This window comes from Dermacentor albipictus, chromosome 5 (genome assembly GCF_038994185.2).
Source record: "Dermacentor albipictus isolate Rhodes 1998 colony chromosome 5, USDA_Dalb.pri_finalv2, whole genome shotgun sequence".
Classification (NCBI taxonomy): domain Eukaryota; kingdom Metazoa; phylum Arthropoda; class Arachnida; order Ixodida; family Ixodidae; genus Dermacentor; species Dermacentor albipictus.
The window spans coordinates 7,453,047-7,468,660 of record NC_091825.1 but is presented as its reverse complement, the minus strand read 5'-3'; the positions used below and the strand labels follow the sequence as shown (position 1 = coordinate 7,468,660).

General features: G+C 52.0%; 1 protein-coding gene across 4 annotated transcripts in view; it reads right to left on the bottom strand.

The window, feature by feature from the left end:
• The window catches only part of LOC139059837 (uncharacterized), a 226,877-nt gene that overhangs the window by 80,802 nt on the left and 130,461 nt on the right, over positions 1 to 15,614 (bottom strand). For 3 of the 4 annotated variants that reach the window (XM_070538248.1, XM_070538247.1, XM_070538249.1), the window contains exon 2: positions 10,788 to 10,984. In XM_070538248.1, coding sequence (XP_070394349.1) covers positions 10,788 to 10,984 — 197 coding nt within the window. Of the gene's footprint in view, positions 1 to 10,787; positions 10,985 to 15,126; positions 15,267 to 15,614 lie in introns of those variants that run through there. The other variant, XM_070538250.1, reaches the window with a different exon arrangement.

The following is a 15,614-nucleotide window of genomic DNA, read 5'->3' as shown; positions in this document are numbered from 1 at the left end:
CGCAAATTTGAGGCCTCATCTCCGCACTGCGTGGAAGCGGAACGCACAGTCTGCACAAAGCGTCAGAACTTGCAGCTCCATGCGGGTGGCTTAAATGGAGGAACTATTCGTGTGCACTGGAGAGTGAAAACTGCACATTCGATAAGTGCTGCTCGGGAACGCTGAGGTTCTGCCGCGGAGCTCATTACCTCTGAGAAAAGGTTTATTGGCGGCGCCTAATGCGAAGGCACAGCGACCGGGAATGGCGAGGCAGCCCGAAGCACTGTCCAAGCGGACACCAGCAATCAACAGCGCGAGCCGAGACGAGCCGCGCGTTGGCGATGCGGCTGTGCCGTGAGGAGCGTCTTCTTCTGCACAATCTCCCCCCGGACACCGGACAAAAAGAGCCATCCTGGCGCCTTAAGAATCGAGAGGTAGAGGGTCGTGGTAGGGCTTGAGACGCGAGACGTGGACAATGTCACGTCCACGCCGGCGCAAGTCCGCAGGTGGTGACAGGGGCTCAATGATAAAATTCACCGGGGATGTTTACTCCAAGACTCGGTAAGGCCCTTCGAATTTTGGGACGAGTTTCGAGGAAAGCCCCGGCGTTTGGAAAGGGACCGACAACCACACACGAACGCCTGGAGCGTAGGTGGTGTTTGGAAGCGTGTCGATGCGGTTTTCTTTCTGCTCTGCAGTAAAGGAGCGCGCTAGCTGGCGGCATTCTGCGGCTTGTCGGGCGACGTCGGACACAGGTAGACACTTGGAGGCGTCAGGACGGTATGGAAGGAGCGTGTCGATGGTATGCGTAGGCTCGCGGCCATACAGGAGGAAGAAAGGTGAAAATCCCGTAGTGGCCTGGATCGCGGTGTTGTACGCGAACGTGATGAATGGAAGGATGCGGTCCCAGTTACCATGATCAGATGCCACGTACATATAGAGCATATCACCAAGTGTGCGGTTAAATCGCTCTGTGAGCCCGTTAGTCTGTGGATGGTATGCCGTGCTTGCCCGATGAATAATGTGGCATTCCGAAAGCAAACTTTCGACGACTTCGGAGAGGAAGGCGCGACCTCGATCGCTGAGGAGTTCTCGAGGTGCGCCGTGTCGAAGCACGAAGCGATGTAGGACGAAAGAGGCTACATCCCGCGCTGTAGCACTTGGTAAAGCAGCAGTTTCGGCGTAGCGTGTCAAATGGTCAACAGCAACTGCGATCCACCGATTGCCGTCTGGCGTCATAGGATGCGGGCCGTATAGGTCGATGCCGACGCGATCGAAGGGTGTGGCAGGGCACGGGAGCGGCTGCAAGGCACCAGACGGGCGTAAAGGCGGCGATTTGCGGCGTTGACAGTCAAGACAGCACCGAACAAACTTGTGTACAAAATTGTACATGCCGCGCCAGTAGTAGCGGTGTCGAATTCGTTCGTACGTCTTGAAGACTCCGGCGTGGCCACACTGCGGATCGTTGTGGAAAGCGGCACATATTTGAGACTTTAAGCTGCGGGGAACCACCAGAAGCCACCGACGACCTTCAGAGGAGTAATTTCGTCGGTGCAGCAGCTGGTCACGAATGGCAAAATGAACTGCTTGGCGTCGGAGGGTTCGGGATACACGGATGGTCGATGATCCAGAAAGATAGTCGAAAAGAGAAGCGATCCACGGGTTACGACGTTGTGCGGCGGCAAAGGAGTCCATGTCGAGAGATGACACGGAATGTGCGGAAGTTGTTCCGCAGGCCGAGTCTGGAGGTAAAGGTGAACGAGACAAGACGTCTGCGTCGGAGTGTGTACGTCCGCTGCGGTATACGACGCGAATATCGTACTCCTGGATGCGTAGTGCCCAACGGGCGAGGCGGCCAGTGGGATCTTTCAAGTTGGCGAGCCAACAAAGCGCATGGTGATCTGTGACCAAGTCGAATGGGCGCCCGTACAGATATGATCGGAACTTGCCAAGTGCCCATACTAAAGCCAAGCACTTTTTTTCAGTCACGGTGTAATTGGCCTCAGGCTTCCTCAGCGTGCGACTCGCATAGGCGACTACGTATTCGGGGTAGCCCGGCTTTCGTAGGGCAAGGACGGCGCCGAGACCGACCCCGCTGGAATCTGTATGTACTTCAGTTGCAGCTGACGAGTCGAAATGGCGAAGAATAGGTGGGGAGATGAGAAGACGACGCAGCGTAGCAAAGGCGGAGTCACATTCAGGGGACCAGCAGGAGAGGGCGGCGTCACCGCGTAGAAGCTGAGTCAATGGCGTCATGATCGATGCGAAATTTCGAACAAAACGCCGGAAATATGAGCATAGGCCCACGAAGCTTCGAAGTTCTTTGATGGTCTGAGGCTTCGGAAACTCAGCGACTGCTCGAAGTTTTGCAGGATCGGGTAGAACGCCATGCTTGGACACAACGTGGCCTAAAATGGTAAGCTCGCGCGCAGCGAAGCGGCACTTCTTGAGGTTGAGTTGAAGGCCAGCGTTCGTTAGACAGGTCAAAACTTGGCTGAGGCGGAGCAGGTGAGTAGGGAAATCAGGCGAGAAAACCACGACATCGTCGAGGTAACACAGACATATAGACCACTTGAGGCCACGCAGCGTGTTGTCCATGAGTCGTTCAAAGGTGGCAGGGGCGTTACAAAGCCCGAAAGGCATCACCTTAAATTCATATAAGCCGTCAGGTGTAATGAATGCGGTTTTCTGGCGATCGGCAGCAGCCATCGGGACCTGCCAGTACCCTGAACGCAAGTCAAGGGACGAGAAGAATTCTGCTCCCTGAAGACTGTCGAGGGCATCGTCGATTCGCGGCAAAGGATAGACGTCTTTGCGCGTTACCTTATTTAACCGACGGTAGTCGACGCAAAAGCGAATAGAGCCGTCCTTCTTGCGAACGAGAACGACAGGAGACGCCCAGGGACTGTGCGAAGGCTGAATAACATCACGGCGCAGCGTATCTTCGACTTGGGTGGAAATGACACGACGATCTTCGGCAGAAACGCGGTACGGACGTTGACGTAACGGCTGATGTGAACCGGTGTCAATGTAGTGCTGCACTTCCGACGTGCGGCCCAGGCGAGGTTGTGAAACATCGAATGAACTTCTAAATTTGTGCAGGAGATCAAGAAGGTCGGCGCGTTCGGCAGGTGTGAGGGTATCGGCGATGGCATTCGAGAACGCATGCCTGGACGTTTCCTCAAGCGCGGATATCGAAGACGGTTGGCCGGAGTCGACATCAAAAGAGTCTCGGGGGACGTCAACCAAAGACGAAGAGTCGAGGAGTTCCACTAAGCCAAGGCATTCGCCAACGAGCAACGTAATAGGCGCACAGAGGGGATTGTAAAAGTATATATTGCTGCAGCCGCCACCCATGTCAAGCGTCGCGAAGGGTACTGGGAGAAATTTACGGCTCATGAAGACGTCGGACGGTGTGAATAGGACCGTTGCAACAGGGATGGCATCGCAAGAGATGGGTACGGCGGCGAAGGAGCCAGGTGGAGCATCTGTGTCTTCGCGCACAGTAAGTTTACAAGGGCGGTCGCAATTTTCGTCCAAGGCTGCGTCACAAGGGGAAAATTCAACTTCGGCGCGTGCGCAGTCGATCACGGCTTTATGACGGGATAAGAAGTCCCATCCGTGGATGACGTCATGTGAGCAGGTGGGAAGAACAATACACTCGACGATGTAAACAATGCCGTGAATAAGCACGCGTACAGTACAGGCTGCGTGCGGAGTGACGTGCTGCGCGCTTGCCGTACGAAGCGACAGTCCAGAAAGCGGCGTGGTCAACTTGCGCAGCGAACGGCACAGTTTGGCGGCTATCACAGAAACGGCTGCTCCGGTATCCACAAGAGCGAATGCTGGAACGCCTTCTACACAAATTTCGACCACGTTAGCAGGAGAGGCGCGAGGACTTAGACAGTTCGAATGGGGCGCAGTTCTTGCCTGTTGAACTGCGACTTTCAGTTTTCCTGGTCAGGTGGTGCGGGTCGCCGACGCGTTGGGGAGAGCGAGCGTCGGCAGGGGATGGCGAGCGACGCGAAGGAAATTCTGGGATGTCAGCACGCGCGTACGGTTGGGGCGAAGGAGCGGCGTATTGGCGAAATGGCTGGCTGCCGTACTGGAAGGGCCGCGAGGCGTCGCCGAACGCTTGAGGGCGACGGCGGCAATATCGGGCGACGTGTCCGGGAGTGCAGCAAGAATAACAGATAGGTCGATTGTCAGGTGTCCTCCAAGGATTAGCTCGCGGTGCGGTCCAAGATATAGCATGGGCTTCCGGTGGCAGCGGTTGGGACTGGGTCGCGAAAGACGCCTGTGGAGGCCTGCGTACTGCCTGCGCGTACTTGAGAGGCGCGGCCACAGGCAGGGCTGGCTGTGCATAGGTCAGAGGCCTGGCGACAGGCTGCACTGCCAGCGCAGAGTTTAGATTCGCGGCTGCAGGCGGCTGATGGTGTGCGGAAGGGACAACTTGGGCGACCTCTTCGGAAATTAGGGTGCGGAGCGTGTTTGTAATACGGGAAAAAATTAAATTATGGGGTTTTACGTGCCAAAACCACCTTCTGATTATGAGGCACGCCGTAGTGGAGGACTCCGGGAATTTCGACCACCTGGGGTTCTTTAACGTGCACCTAAATATAAGTACACGGGTGTTTTCGCATTTCGCCCCCATCGAAATGCAGCAGCCGTGGCCGGGATTCGATCCCGCGAACTCGTGCTCAGCAGCCAAACACCATAGCCACTGAGCAACCACGGCGGGTGAGGAAATACGGGAGGTGGGCTCCTGAGTGAAGGGGACTAAAGAAAGTTGGCGGGCAACTTTCTCACGCACAAAGTCCTTGACCCGCTGAAGGAATCAGGATGGGTCGTACATGCTGTCAAGCCTCGCCAACAAGTCGTCGCTTCCCAGAGGACGCCGAGTGGAAGCGCGTTGCTTCCCTAACTCAGCGTAACTTTGGCATAGGCTGACAACTTCAGACACAGTGCGCGGATTCCTGGCTAGGAGCATCTGGAATGCGCCGTCATCGATGCCTTTCAGTATATGGCGAATTCGCTCAGCTTCGGGAATTGCGGCGTTGACTCGTTTGCAAAGGTCCACGACGTCTTCTATGTAGCTTGTGAACGTTTCTGCCGTCTGCTGTGCTCGGGCGCGCAAGCGTTGTTCGGCGCGCAGCTCGCGAACAGCGGGTCGGCCGAACACTTCCGTAAAGGTTGTCTTGAAGAGTGACCATGTGGGCACGTCACTTTCGTGGTTGTGAAACCACAGTTGGGCAACACCAGCCAGATAAAAGATGACGTGGATCATCCCACTTGTTGTGTGCGCTCACCCGTTCATATGACGCAAACCAGTCTTCTACGTCTTCGTCGTCTGCACCACTGAAGGTCTTGGGGTCCCGTTGTCGGGGAACGCTGGTGCAGGTGACGGACTGTGGCGTCAGTGCCGTTTGGGATGAGCTGTCGGTCATGGCGGGCGGTAGCGTTCTTGATCTCAGCTCCAGGGTTTCAAGCGACGGGGTTTGAGTCCCAGCACCTCCACCAATTGAGAAAAGGTTTATTGGCGGCGCCTAATGCGAAGGCACAGCGACCGGGAATGGCGAGGCAGCCCGAAGTACTGTCCAAGCGGACGCCAGCAATCAACAGCACGAGCCGAGACAAGCCGCGCGTTGGCGATGCGGCTGTGCCGTGAGGCGCGTCTTCTTCTTCACACCTCCTATAATAAACAAGGTGTGGGACACCTAGCAGTGCAGCAATGGGTGAAAGGCTAGGCTTGAAACAATTCTGTTCACCTCGGACGAGTTTTGCGAAAAGTTTTTGGAGATGCTGAATCAGATCGAAACGCGTCACTGTGTCAGCCAACAGCTGGCACGATACTCACGGGAGCCTAGCAGATCGCGAAGTAATTCTGATGAATTTCGCTGAAAATCATACCTTCACAGTACAAGACTCCCTGCAGACCTATCACCGGTGAACACACAAGCCCCAATTCACCCATTGGTGATCTATTTTCACCCACAAGAAACCACTCCTCAGGAAATTTCTGTGACATTGTCATCTCGGACTCTCCGGAGCATGATTCCGTTGCCGTCAACGCAGTTTTAGCACAACTACTCCGCACATTGACGACTGACATGCCTAAAATTACGAATATTCACTGCTTCTCAGACGGTGCGACCTCGCAATGTGATAATAGAAAGAACATTGCCGACGTTTGCCGCCATGTTGAAGATTTTGGTATTTCTGCTGTGGATATTTTTCGCTACTTCCCATGGGAAGAATGCGTTCGACGGTGTCGGAAGGACTATAAAGCGTCTGGCAACAAGGGCAAGCCTTCAAAGCCCTTATAATCATCAAATTATCACGCCAGCCCACCTATTCACATGGGCAAAGAGCAACGTCAGAAACATCACATTCCTTTGGGTGTCGAGCAGCACGGTTGAAGAACAGATAGCCAGATCAAGGCTCAGCAAAGCAACTCCCCCCCCCCCCCCTATTAAAGGCACACGAAAGTTTCACTTCTTCGAGCCCACTTCAGTCTACACTCCTCTCGCAGGAATACCGTCGTATTCAACGACAAAATCATGCAAGTCTTGAAGCAGTTTATAATCACATAGGAATTATCTCCTGATGACGAAAATTTCACGTGGGTGCGAGATTCTCGCCCCCGAAATCTTTATATCCTATACATTTATTGTTCTCTGAAGTATGCTACATAACGGCACTCTAGCTGTACTTGTTCCCACAAGGTTATATTTGGGGGAGTCGCACCTGTTCCCTCTGATTAATATTTTAGATATGCTTATACGCTTTCCTGTGAATAGAAGTCCTTGTAAGGCGATGTACCAACACTACGCGAGACTCTTCGACATCTATATTTCTCGTTGGGCCCGCCAACCATGCTCACATTCTATGCAAATTCAGTACTTGTAATCCTGACACCAAAACGACAAGACATTCGCACCCCTCACCAGCCGCTGACAAGCTGCCACCGTCTGTGACGAGAGTCAGCTACTGGGACTCCTTTCGCAAGCACAGGAAAGAGCAGACCATTCCTCCCTCCATTACCGACATCAAAACATGGACAACCGAAATTGTCAAGCAAGTGGCTGACGCAACGCAAACCGTTGAGTTAGAGGACTCAGTCCTACACTGCGACCGCTACCACGCCCGTCTCTGGGAGCGCAAGAAGTCGCTCGAAGCTCTTCTCGCCACTCGAAAATGGCAATATCCGCCGTCGGTTGGCGCGCGCCCACACAAGCATCGAGAACTATGCAATCGAACTCACCCGCCAGAGCTGGCACAACATTTTTGACCAGATGAACAAGACTCGTAACGCTCGTAACACGTGGAACCTTCTCCGACATCTACTGGAACCTGCTGAAGGCAAGATCCGAGCACGCCAACAGCTGGAGCGAATCTTCCGCCAGTATCATGGCACGTCAGATGAGCTCCAACAAGTGCGCATTGACACCTACATACACCCCGAACCGGCAACCAGTCTACCCCCCCCCCCCCCCCATCATCGCTTGGCCAACCCTGGTCTAGACTCTCCAACCACTTTACCACCCCTCAAGTCCATGCAGAACTCAATCGCCTCGAGACCAACTCGGCGGCCGGCCCCGACCAAATTTATAACACGATGCTTAGGAACCTAGACGATGTCTTTATGCACGCCCTCACCGACTACCTTCAAGAGTGTTGGGCCAGCGGTACCATCCCGCAGGAATGGAAGTACGCCAAGCTAGTCTTCATCCCCAAGCTGGGAAAACCACCCACCTTGGTTGGGTGGTTACGACCACCCAACCGATTACGACCTGCGTTGGGAAGTTAATGAAACATGTTATCCAGACCAGACTCCTTCGATACCTCGAAGACAACCACCTCCTACCAGACACGATGTTCGGCTTCCGCCCTCACTTAGCAGCCCCAGACATTGCTTTTTCTGCATCACCAGGCCCCCTACTTTTATTCCCTACTCCCTGTGCAGCGCGGTTGAGGCGTCCTCTGCTGAGAGACAGTTACTGCGCTGCACTTTACCCCAATCTTTCCTTCCCATCATCAAGAATCTCCTTCTCTGTCTCTCTCTCCCCACACCCTTTCCTGTGCAGTGCTGTTGAGGTGTCCTCCTGTGAGAGACAGTTACGGCCCTGCACTTATCTCTTCCTTTCTCTTTAAAATCACTTCACATCACCAGGTCGTCATGCGTCGCACAGTAGACACGAAAGTCGTTGTCGGCCTAGATGTTGCCAAGGCCTTCGACAACATCCTCCATGAAGTGATTCTTCAACAGCTCCAGAATCTCGGCGTCGGACATTGCACGTGTGCATACGTCCGAGACTTCCACACCGACCGCAAAATACAACTCAGCACCGGCACGAGACATCCCTCCGCCATCTCTCCTGGCAACAGCAGCACGCCGCAAGGCTCCGTGCTCTCGCCGCTGCTTTTCAACGTTGCATTGCTAGGCCTGCCGAAGCTTCTGGCTGACATCCCCCACCTGTGAGCGAACTATTCGAAGCTACCCTCACCGCTAAATACGAGCGGCTCTCACGCACGCTGGCCGAGCGGTGCTGCAAGTTCGGAACTCAGCAACGAAGGCGGCTCCCAATTATATTGACCTTGCACCGGAATATCGTGAAAATCTCCGCATCCCATTTCCAAACGGATGCATCCGGAACAGCACACCGAGAGACGGCCGACCCTGCACGTCAATTCAAGAAACGCTGCCGCGCAGCTCTGGATGTCACATATACGGACGCTTCTTACCACCCCTCGAAGCCAGCGATGGTGGCGGTAGCCCTAGGCCCGCACCGTAGCTGGTACACAGCATTCGCAACGCAGGAACAGTCACCGCAGCAGAGGAGGTTGCCATTAAGAGGGCGCTAACTGATCCTAATACCAAAGTCGTCATCAGTGACTCTCAACAGGCGATGCGCAACTACGATGTCGGCCGTATCTCTCGCCAGGCGTCGCATATTCTAATTTCTACTCCCCCTCTTCCACCACCCGCCTTTGTGCTCCAGCAACGCCCGTGTGCACACACTTGCCCGAGATCTTAGCTGCCGAGGAGAGTGTAGGACCCACCGCCCCGCTTCCCCTGGCGCGATTATCTCGCACAGTTTTCTACTCACCGCCTGCGCGGACATCCTCCAGTACCACCGACTCGGAAGATGCATATATCCACCCGCACACCGCAATCTAACAAGACGCGAGGCCGTCCAATGGCGCAAACTGCAAACAGGCAACTTCCCGCACCCACCCTTGTACAGGAGAATATTTCCGCAACAGATAGCGCCTCGGTTCAAACACTGCTCAGCTCCGGCCACTCTCATACACAATGGACATGTATATACGCATTACAACGCAGACAACGTAAACACCCCAGAGTCTCCCCCACGTAGCCAGCAGACCAACGCCGGGTCCGCGCCGGGGAACAAGCCGCCCAAGGGATCCCCGCCGACCTCCTCTGGCGGTCCTCGGACTCGTCCCTTCTTTTTGGGCCAAATAAAGAGTTCGCCACCACCGGCAAGCGCGACAACGTGCTGTGCGGCAAAGTGGCAACAAGGAGCATTGCCAGTAGGAATACCAACTTGAAAACTTTTTTCCTTCCCTAAAAGTGAAATTGATGTGATGAGGCTTTCCTCAGTGCTTGTCGATGCAGTTTTCTATCCGATTCCACATGCAAAATATTGTTACTTGGACCGCGTCAGTACAAAAAATATCGTCGAAACTTAATAAATCGTATGTGTTCTCTAGTTTCGCAATTTTTTCAAGACAATTTGAAGCATATTTTTCCCACAACTGTTTTTATACCGAAATACAGTTTCTTTAAGATCGCACAAATACCTAGATCGGTCAGGGAGAATGCGAGTTTGTTAAATAACAAATCGTGAACATTGAATATTTTCTTTGTTTTTTGAGAATATGTAACAGGCAGTGGAACACAAAAATTTCGGATTTATTGTAATAGGACGTCTAAACAGAACCTTCACAAAGGCGTGAAAGTTTTAACGTTTAACATACAAAGATACATTTTAAATAAATGTGTGTGTTATGCACAGTTTAATAAAAACGAGTGAAACTTGAGAGGGCACCACGGCAAGGAAATTTTTTTCTTCAGAAATTCTTGGCCACAATACTCATGCGGTTCAGCAAACAGCCACAAATTTTATCAGTCAAATCTGCGATGGTCGAGCACCACGTGTGGGACACTTGGCACGGAATGACCAAACTTGGCCGACGCCGTTGAGAATTACGCGCGATTTGACGCTATCTTTCGCTTTGTGCGCGCCTTAGAAATACCAGGTATGCACAATAGGCTTTGCGCAGGTCGACGTGCAAGCTCCAGCAAACCGAGCGCCAGCGAGCGCAACACTCCTCAGTGAAATCAGTGAAAATTCAGTGAAAAATTCAGGGAAATCGGGCAAATATTCACGGAAAACCGGCAAGTATAACGCAGGCCCGTGTTTATATAGCACGCAGACTTGTTAATAGACTAGCGTCTAGTTTTCAACGGTTTCTTATAGTTGTACTATAAGTTGTACTTATAGTTTCTACACTTGGCCTACAGCGTTCTAGGGTCAATGGGTAGGTCCCATTAGCCATGTACGCTTCCATTATTGGACCCCGGACGAGCCTGTGCCAGTGTGACGCAAGACTGAGGTTTGGGCAGGGTGGCTGAAATGCGTTTTGAATTGCCGCACAAGGTACACACTGCGAAGGACCCCAAAACACGTTACGCGAAAGGTTACTTGTAAAATATACGAGTGATACTTTCCCGTGCCCATACACATCACCGTTCTGAGAAGTCGACTGAGAAGTTCACTGACCCCTGTGAGTGACGGTGGCGGCAGCGAGTTGTTGGCCTTCCACGTGCCCACCTCGGTGTGCTGCAGGCAGAGGTCGGCCAGCGAGGCTTGGGAAGACGAGAAGCACTTGCGGGCGGCCGCCAACGTCTCGCCGCCTCGGCCGCCCAGGTAGTGGTCCATGCACTGGATGCCAACCTCCAGGTCGGCTGGTCCAGCCGCTGCAACGCAACATTGTTGCATTCAGACACCACGTGATGCACACTTGCTGCATATACGGCAAGTGCGACTGGCTCGAGGGAAGGCTGTGCCGCCCGGCAACACGGAAAGCGCTGCGCGAATCCCCGGAAGAAGGAAAGCGGGTCGCCTGGCGACGGCTGCCCCCGTTCGACGTCTTCGCGCAGCGCGTATTCTTAGCTGCGACGGGTGAAACCTACGAAATTCCTCGGCTATTCGTAGGTGCGTTCAGACAGCGACGTCGGCAACTACACGCTTCCTGAAAGGCCGGCGGCCAGGAAGCAGGCCCTTGAACCCAATTGAGCTCCTCGTGTGGGTCAAGGTTCTTTCGCGTATCCTGTTTGAGAGTGCCGCGGCGTGGGAGCTAGACTGAACAGTCCCGATCACCCTTGGCGCGTTGAGACCAGCCAGTATTCGATCAAGCCTCGTTGAGACTCTTCTTGTCGGAAGATTGATTCATTGAATGAATGAATGAATTCGGAGGTTTTACGTGCCGAAACCACGATTTGATTATGAGGCACGCCGCAGTGGGGACTCGGGACTAATTTTGACCGCATATTCAACATTATCGGATGATTGGCCCGCCAATGCAATTCTGAGAGCATGGACAGGCTTTGCTTTCACTGCATGCGCCTTGCCCGTTAGCTCAAAAAAACCTTCTCTAAAAGCTACAACGCTCTCCTGCACAAAAATTGTACGACATTCTCTCATGGTTTCAACAACTATTCTTTGTAGCCCAAGAAGAAACGATTGCTCGCTTCAGCTGAGGGAGACACAAATACCGTCATGCTGATGTGTCCCTGCGGTGTTTATTTATCCGCTATAAAATGCATATGGTATCCGACTGCTTAGGCGGCATGTATTATGCAAAATGAGATTGAAAATGAGACATCGATGAAATTTGAAACGCTTTGCTGGAGCATCACAGAAAAGTAACTGACCAGTAGATGTATTGCGACTTTACTTTACCTCGATACAAAATCAGAACAATAACACTTTATTTTCATCCCTTAAACCCCTTCCCTCGTGGAGGTTAGCAAACCGGACGTGCGTCCGTTTGATCTCCTCACATGAAAGACAGGAAACCCTGCGGCGCAATCTCTGTCTCGTTCATGCGTGCACCCCCTGTGCCATACAATCACGCCAGCCCTCGTCGAAACACGTTTAAAAATTTGTGTGGTGTTTTTGCAGAATCATTCAAAATACTGACTGCCAATCCGTGATCTCTGCAGGATTAGCTATCCTGGCCACCTTGTGTTTGTCGCGGTGTCAGCAGTAGAGCTAGCTACAAATATTGTGAAAGCAAACAATGTGTGCGGAGTGATGGCGCTGCTTCTGTGAAGATAGCAAAGGAGCGTGTTAGGTTGTTTTTCTGTGCGAAGAATATTTGTTCGGCACCACTGTTTCAGGACCAACTAAGGGCAGTCCAGAGGGCCCATGACGTCGCTGAAAGGCTTGGCCTGACAGTGCCGACGTGGGAGCGGCCCGCCTTGGCTTGAAAAGTCGAGCCTCCGGGCCTCATCACAATAAAAGTTTTCGCACACACACACAAGCGTTATCAGAGATCTGTGTAGTTGGATAGTCAGAACACGTCCTCACGGTGCATCTCTGTGCTAACATTACCAGTGGCGTCACGAAATGCAGCTCTCCAGCTGTACGGCTCAGTTTCGGCATTGATATCTAATGCTTTTGCTGGTGGAAATCGAGGCATGTTACACGTGACGTGACACTCACAGGAAACTAAGACAACCATCTTGTTCATAAAAATAAATTTTATGAGCTTGCCAGAGTTGCCTATTTACCACCCAATGGAGTCCTGAAACACTTTTCTAACTAATCATATTGCTATTAAACGACGTTTCTTCACGAATCTCACGCCGCAATTTTTTTTCGAATCCTTCAACTTGAAGTGGAGTTCATCGCGCCCCCCAATGCCTTTTCGTCTTCCTCCATAGAAAATCGAGGGACCACCTAGCGCGCTGAAAGCAGTGCGGCAGGCATAGAGTTTCTCACTACATTACCTAGAGGAAAATCTGGCGCTGCTGCGCTGTGGTATGCATGGGAATGCCGGTATATTGCGGATTCGGATTGACATCGTTCTCGTAGAGACAGGACACCTTGAAGACGCGCTTGGCAAGTACCGTTCCGTCTCTCACAATGATTCATTTTCTACTAGAGCAGCGCGTGAAAAGCTGTTTTAGCTTTATTATTACGCGAAAACATGTTTTGTTTAACTATGAGAACTTGTTATTGTGTGTACGACTACATGTTACGTAAAAGGTATCAGCGGGCCGCTAAAGTTGGAGGACAGACGACAAGGTTCGCGCTCGCTTTGAAACAGTTGGTCGTCTGTTCTTGCTTTTCTTCGCGTGGTCATGCATCGTGGGTGAGTAAGGATGTAATATGCGTGAATGGAAACATTTTATGAAGATTTTACTTTTATTTGCGTAGCCATATCCACGTTTTAGACGAAGCCTTTTACAACACCAGCCAACACGAGCCTCGCAGACACATATACCGTCATTCCCATGACGGCACGGTGCCCCCTTAAGAAACTCGCATAGACGGTGGCGCCAGATTACCCTCTAGGTGGTATAGTGAGAAACTCTATGGCGGCAGGACTGTCACGGCACCCCATGGCGGCCGGTCATCTCGGAGACCACGTGCAGCTGACGCAGATACGCACGAGACGTTCATTTGAGGGATCGCCAGCTGCTTGTGCGCAGGCGCGAGTAAGAGTGAACGCGAGAGTGAAAATCTGAAGACTTTTGCTCCTTGAATATATGACTGCCTAGGCACTACGGAGAAGGTTTTTATGTAGGCGTTTGTCCCCAGGCGTGCCGGCGTTGCGGAGTGGGGTCGTTTGCTTACGCTCGGACGTTGGCTGCTGGCGTGGTAAAATAGGTGAAGCAGAGGGCACTGACGGCCGATTTGGCGACCGCTGTGCCGGACAGACTGTCTCGCACCTGCGGCGCTCCTGCTAACTCAATCGTGGCGGATCATAGCTTTCTCGCGCTTTCCGGCAATGTGCCTTGTAAATAACATCACAATAACATCACATCATCCCTTGGCTGATACCGGAATCGGTATCTCCCTCATGCCCATCAGCTCAGATGCTACCACCGCCACTGCCCGACTGTGGCCCCTTCAACAAATATTTCATCCCTGCGCACCCGATGGAATCGCTCGCCTTCGGCCGTTCAACCCCATCGACGACTGCATCATCGCCCGCAAGGAATTTAAGCTGTGGCCACTCCGTCCTCGGATTCAGTGGGCACGGGAACATTGCAAGAAGCATGGCTCCTGATTTTCGCTTTGCTCCGATGCAGGTGTGTATGTTTTCCTTGTAGGCTAAAAAAAGCGATGACATCTGCTTATTGCTGTTCCCGTGCCCAGGGGTGCTGTGTGAAACTGTGCATGATTGCTTTTCTATGGCTTTCCTACTCTTGTGCTCCGGCGACATAGAAACGAACCCTGGCCCCACCACTCGATCCGAATCCCTATTAGAAATTGAATCACTCCCTGAAGACCCTGCAGAACAGATGACCGTAATTTTTCAACTGCTCAAAGATGTTCACTCCCGCTCATTACAAAGTTCGAAGGCACAACATGAGCTGACCACAGACATTAAATCCATTAAGGCTGGGCAGAAAAGCATCGAAACAAAAATAACTAACGTTCAGAAGCGTCTGGATGAACTAGAAGAGAAAGGGAAAGTTCTTGATACCTTCAGCCATAAGTTTGCAGGCATGCAAGAATGTATTGAAAGCCTAACTGTACAAAATAATATTTTACGAAAGCGTCTAGATGATATGGAGGACAGGTCACGCCGCGATAATTTAATTTTCCATGGCCTAACAGATTCATCTGAAACTTGGCAACAAACTGAAAGCACACTGACCAATGCACTAACAAAGGTTCTGGACTCGCTACCAAACGACCCATTTCAGCGTGTTCATCGTTTAGGGATATTTTCCGCTAATAAATGCAGACCCATCATTCCGAAGTTTACCAACTACAAAATAAAAGAACTAATCCTATCACATCGCAATGATTTCAAGGAACACAAAATTTCAATAAGCGAAGATTTTTCACCCGCCACTCGAACTGCGAGACGGAAACTTACCGAATTTGGAATTGGCCATCCGGGATCACCCAAATTTCGCCTTCGCTACAATAAGCTATACATACGCGGCAAATGCTTCATGTAAAATCCTTCTAACGACACAATCGATGAAATCGAGCAGCCATCCGAACACGCGCCCCAAGGATCAAGCGCTTCGTCACATGTGGCGTCCTAGGGGCGCGAGAGGGGCAGTGGTCATTCATCATCGCCATCTGATGTTACGATTCTGTATACTAACATCAGAAGTATCTTGAATAAGAAAACTTCTCTTTCTCTTTCATCGGCAATATACACCTGTTCTGCGCATATCATCGCACTTACTGAAACTTGGCTATCATCTCAAATTCACGATAATGAACTCTTTCACAACGCACACCGCTTCGCAGTATATCGCAATGACCGAACTAATCAACGGAATTTCGAAGGACATACCGTCATCATGCATCTACACTAATAGCGTCTTGGAAACTGTCTGGGCATCAGTTACT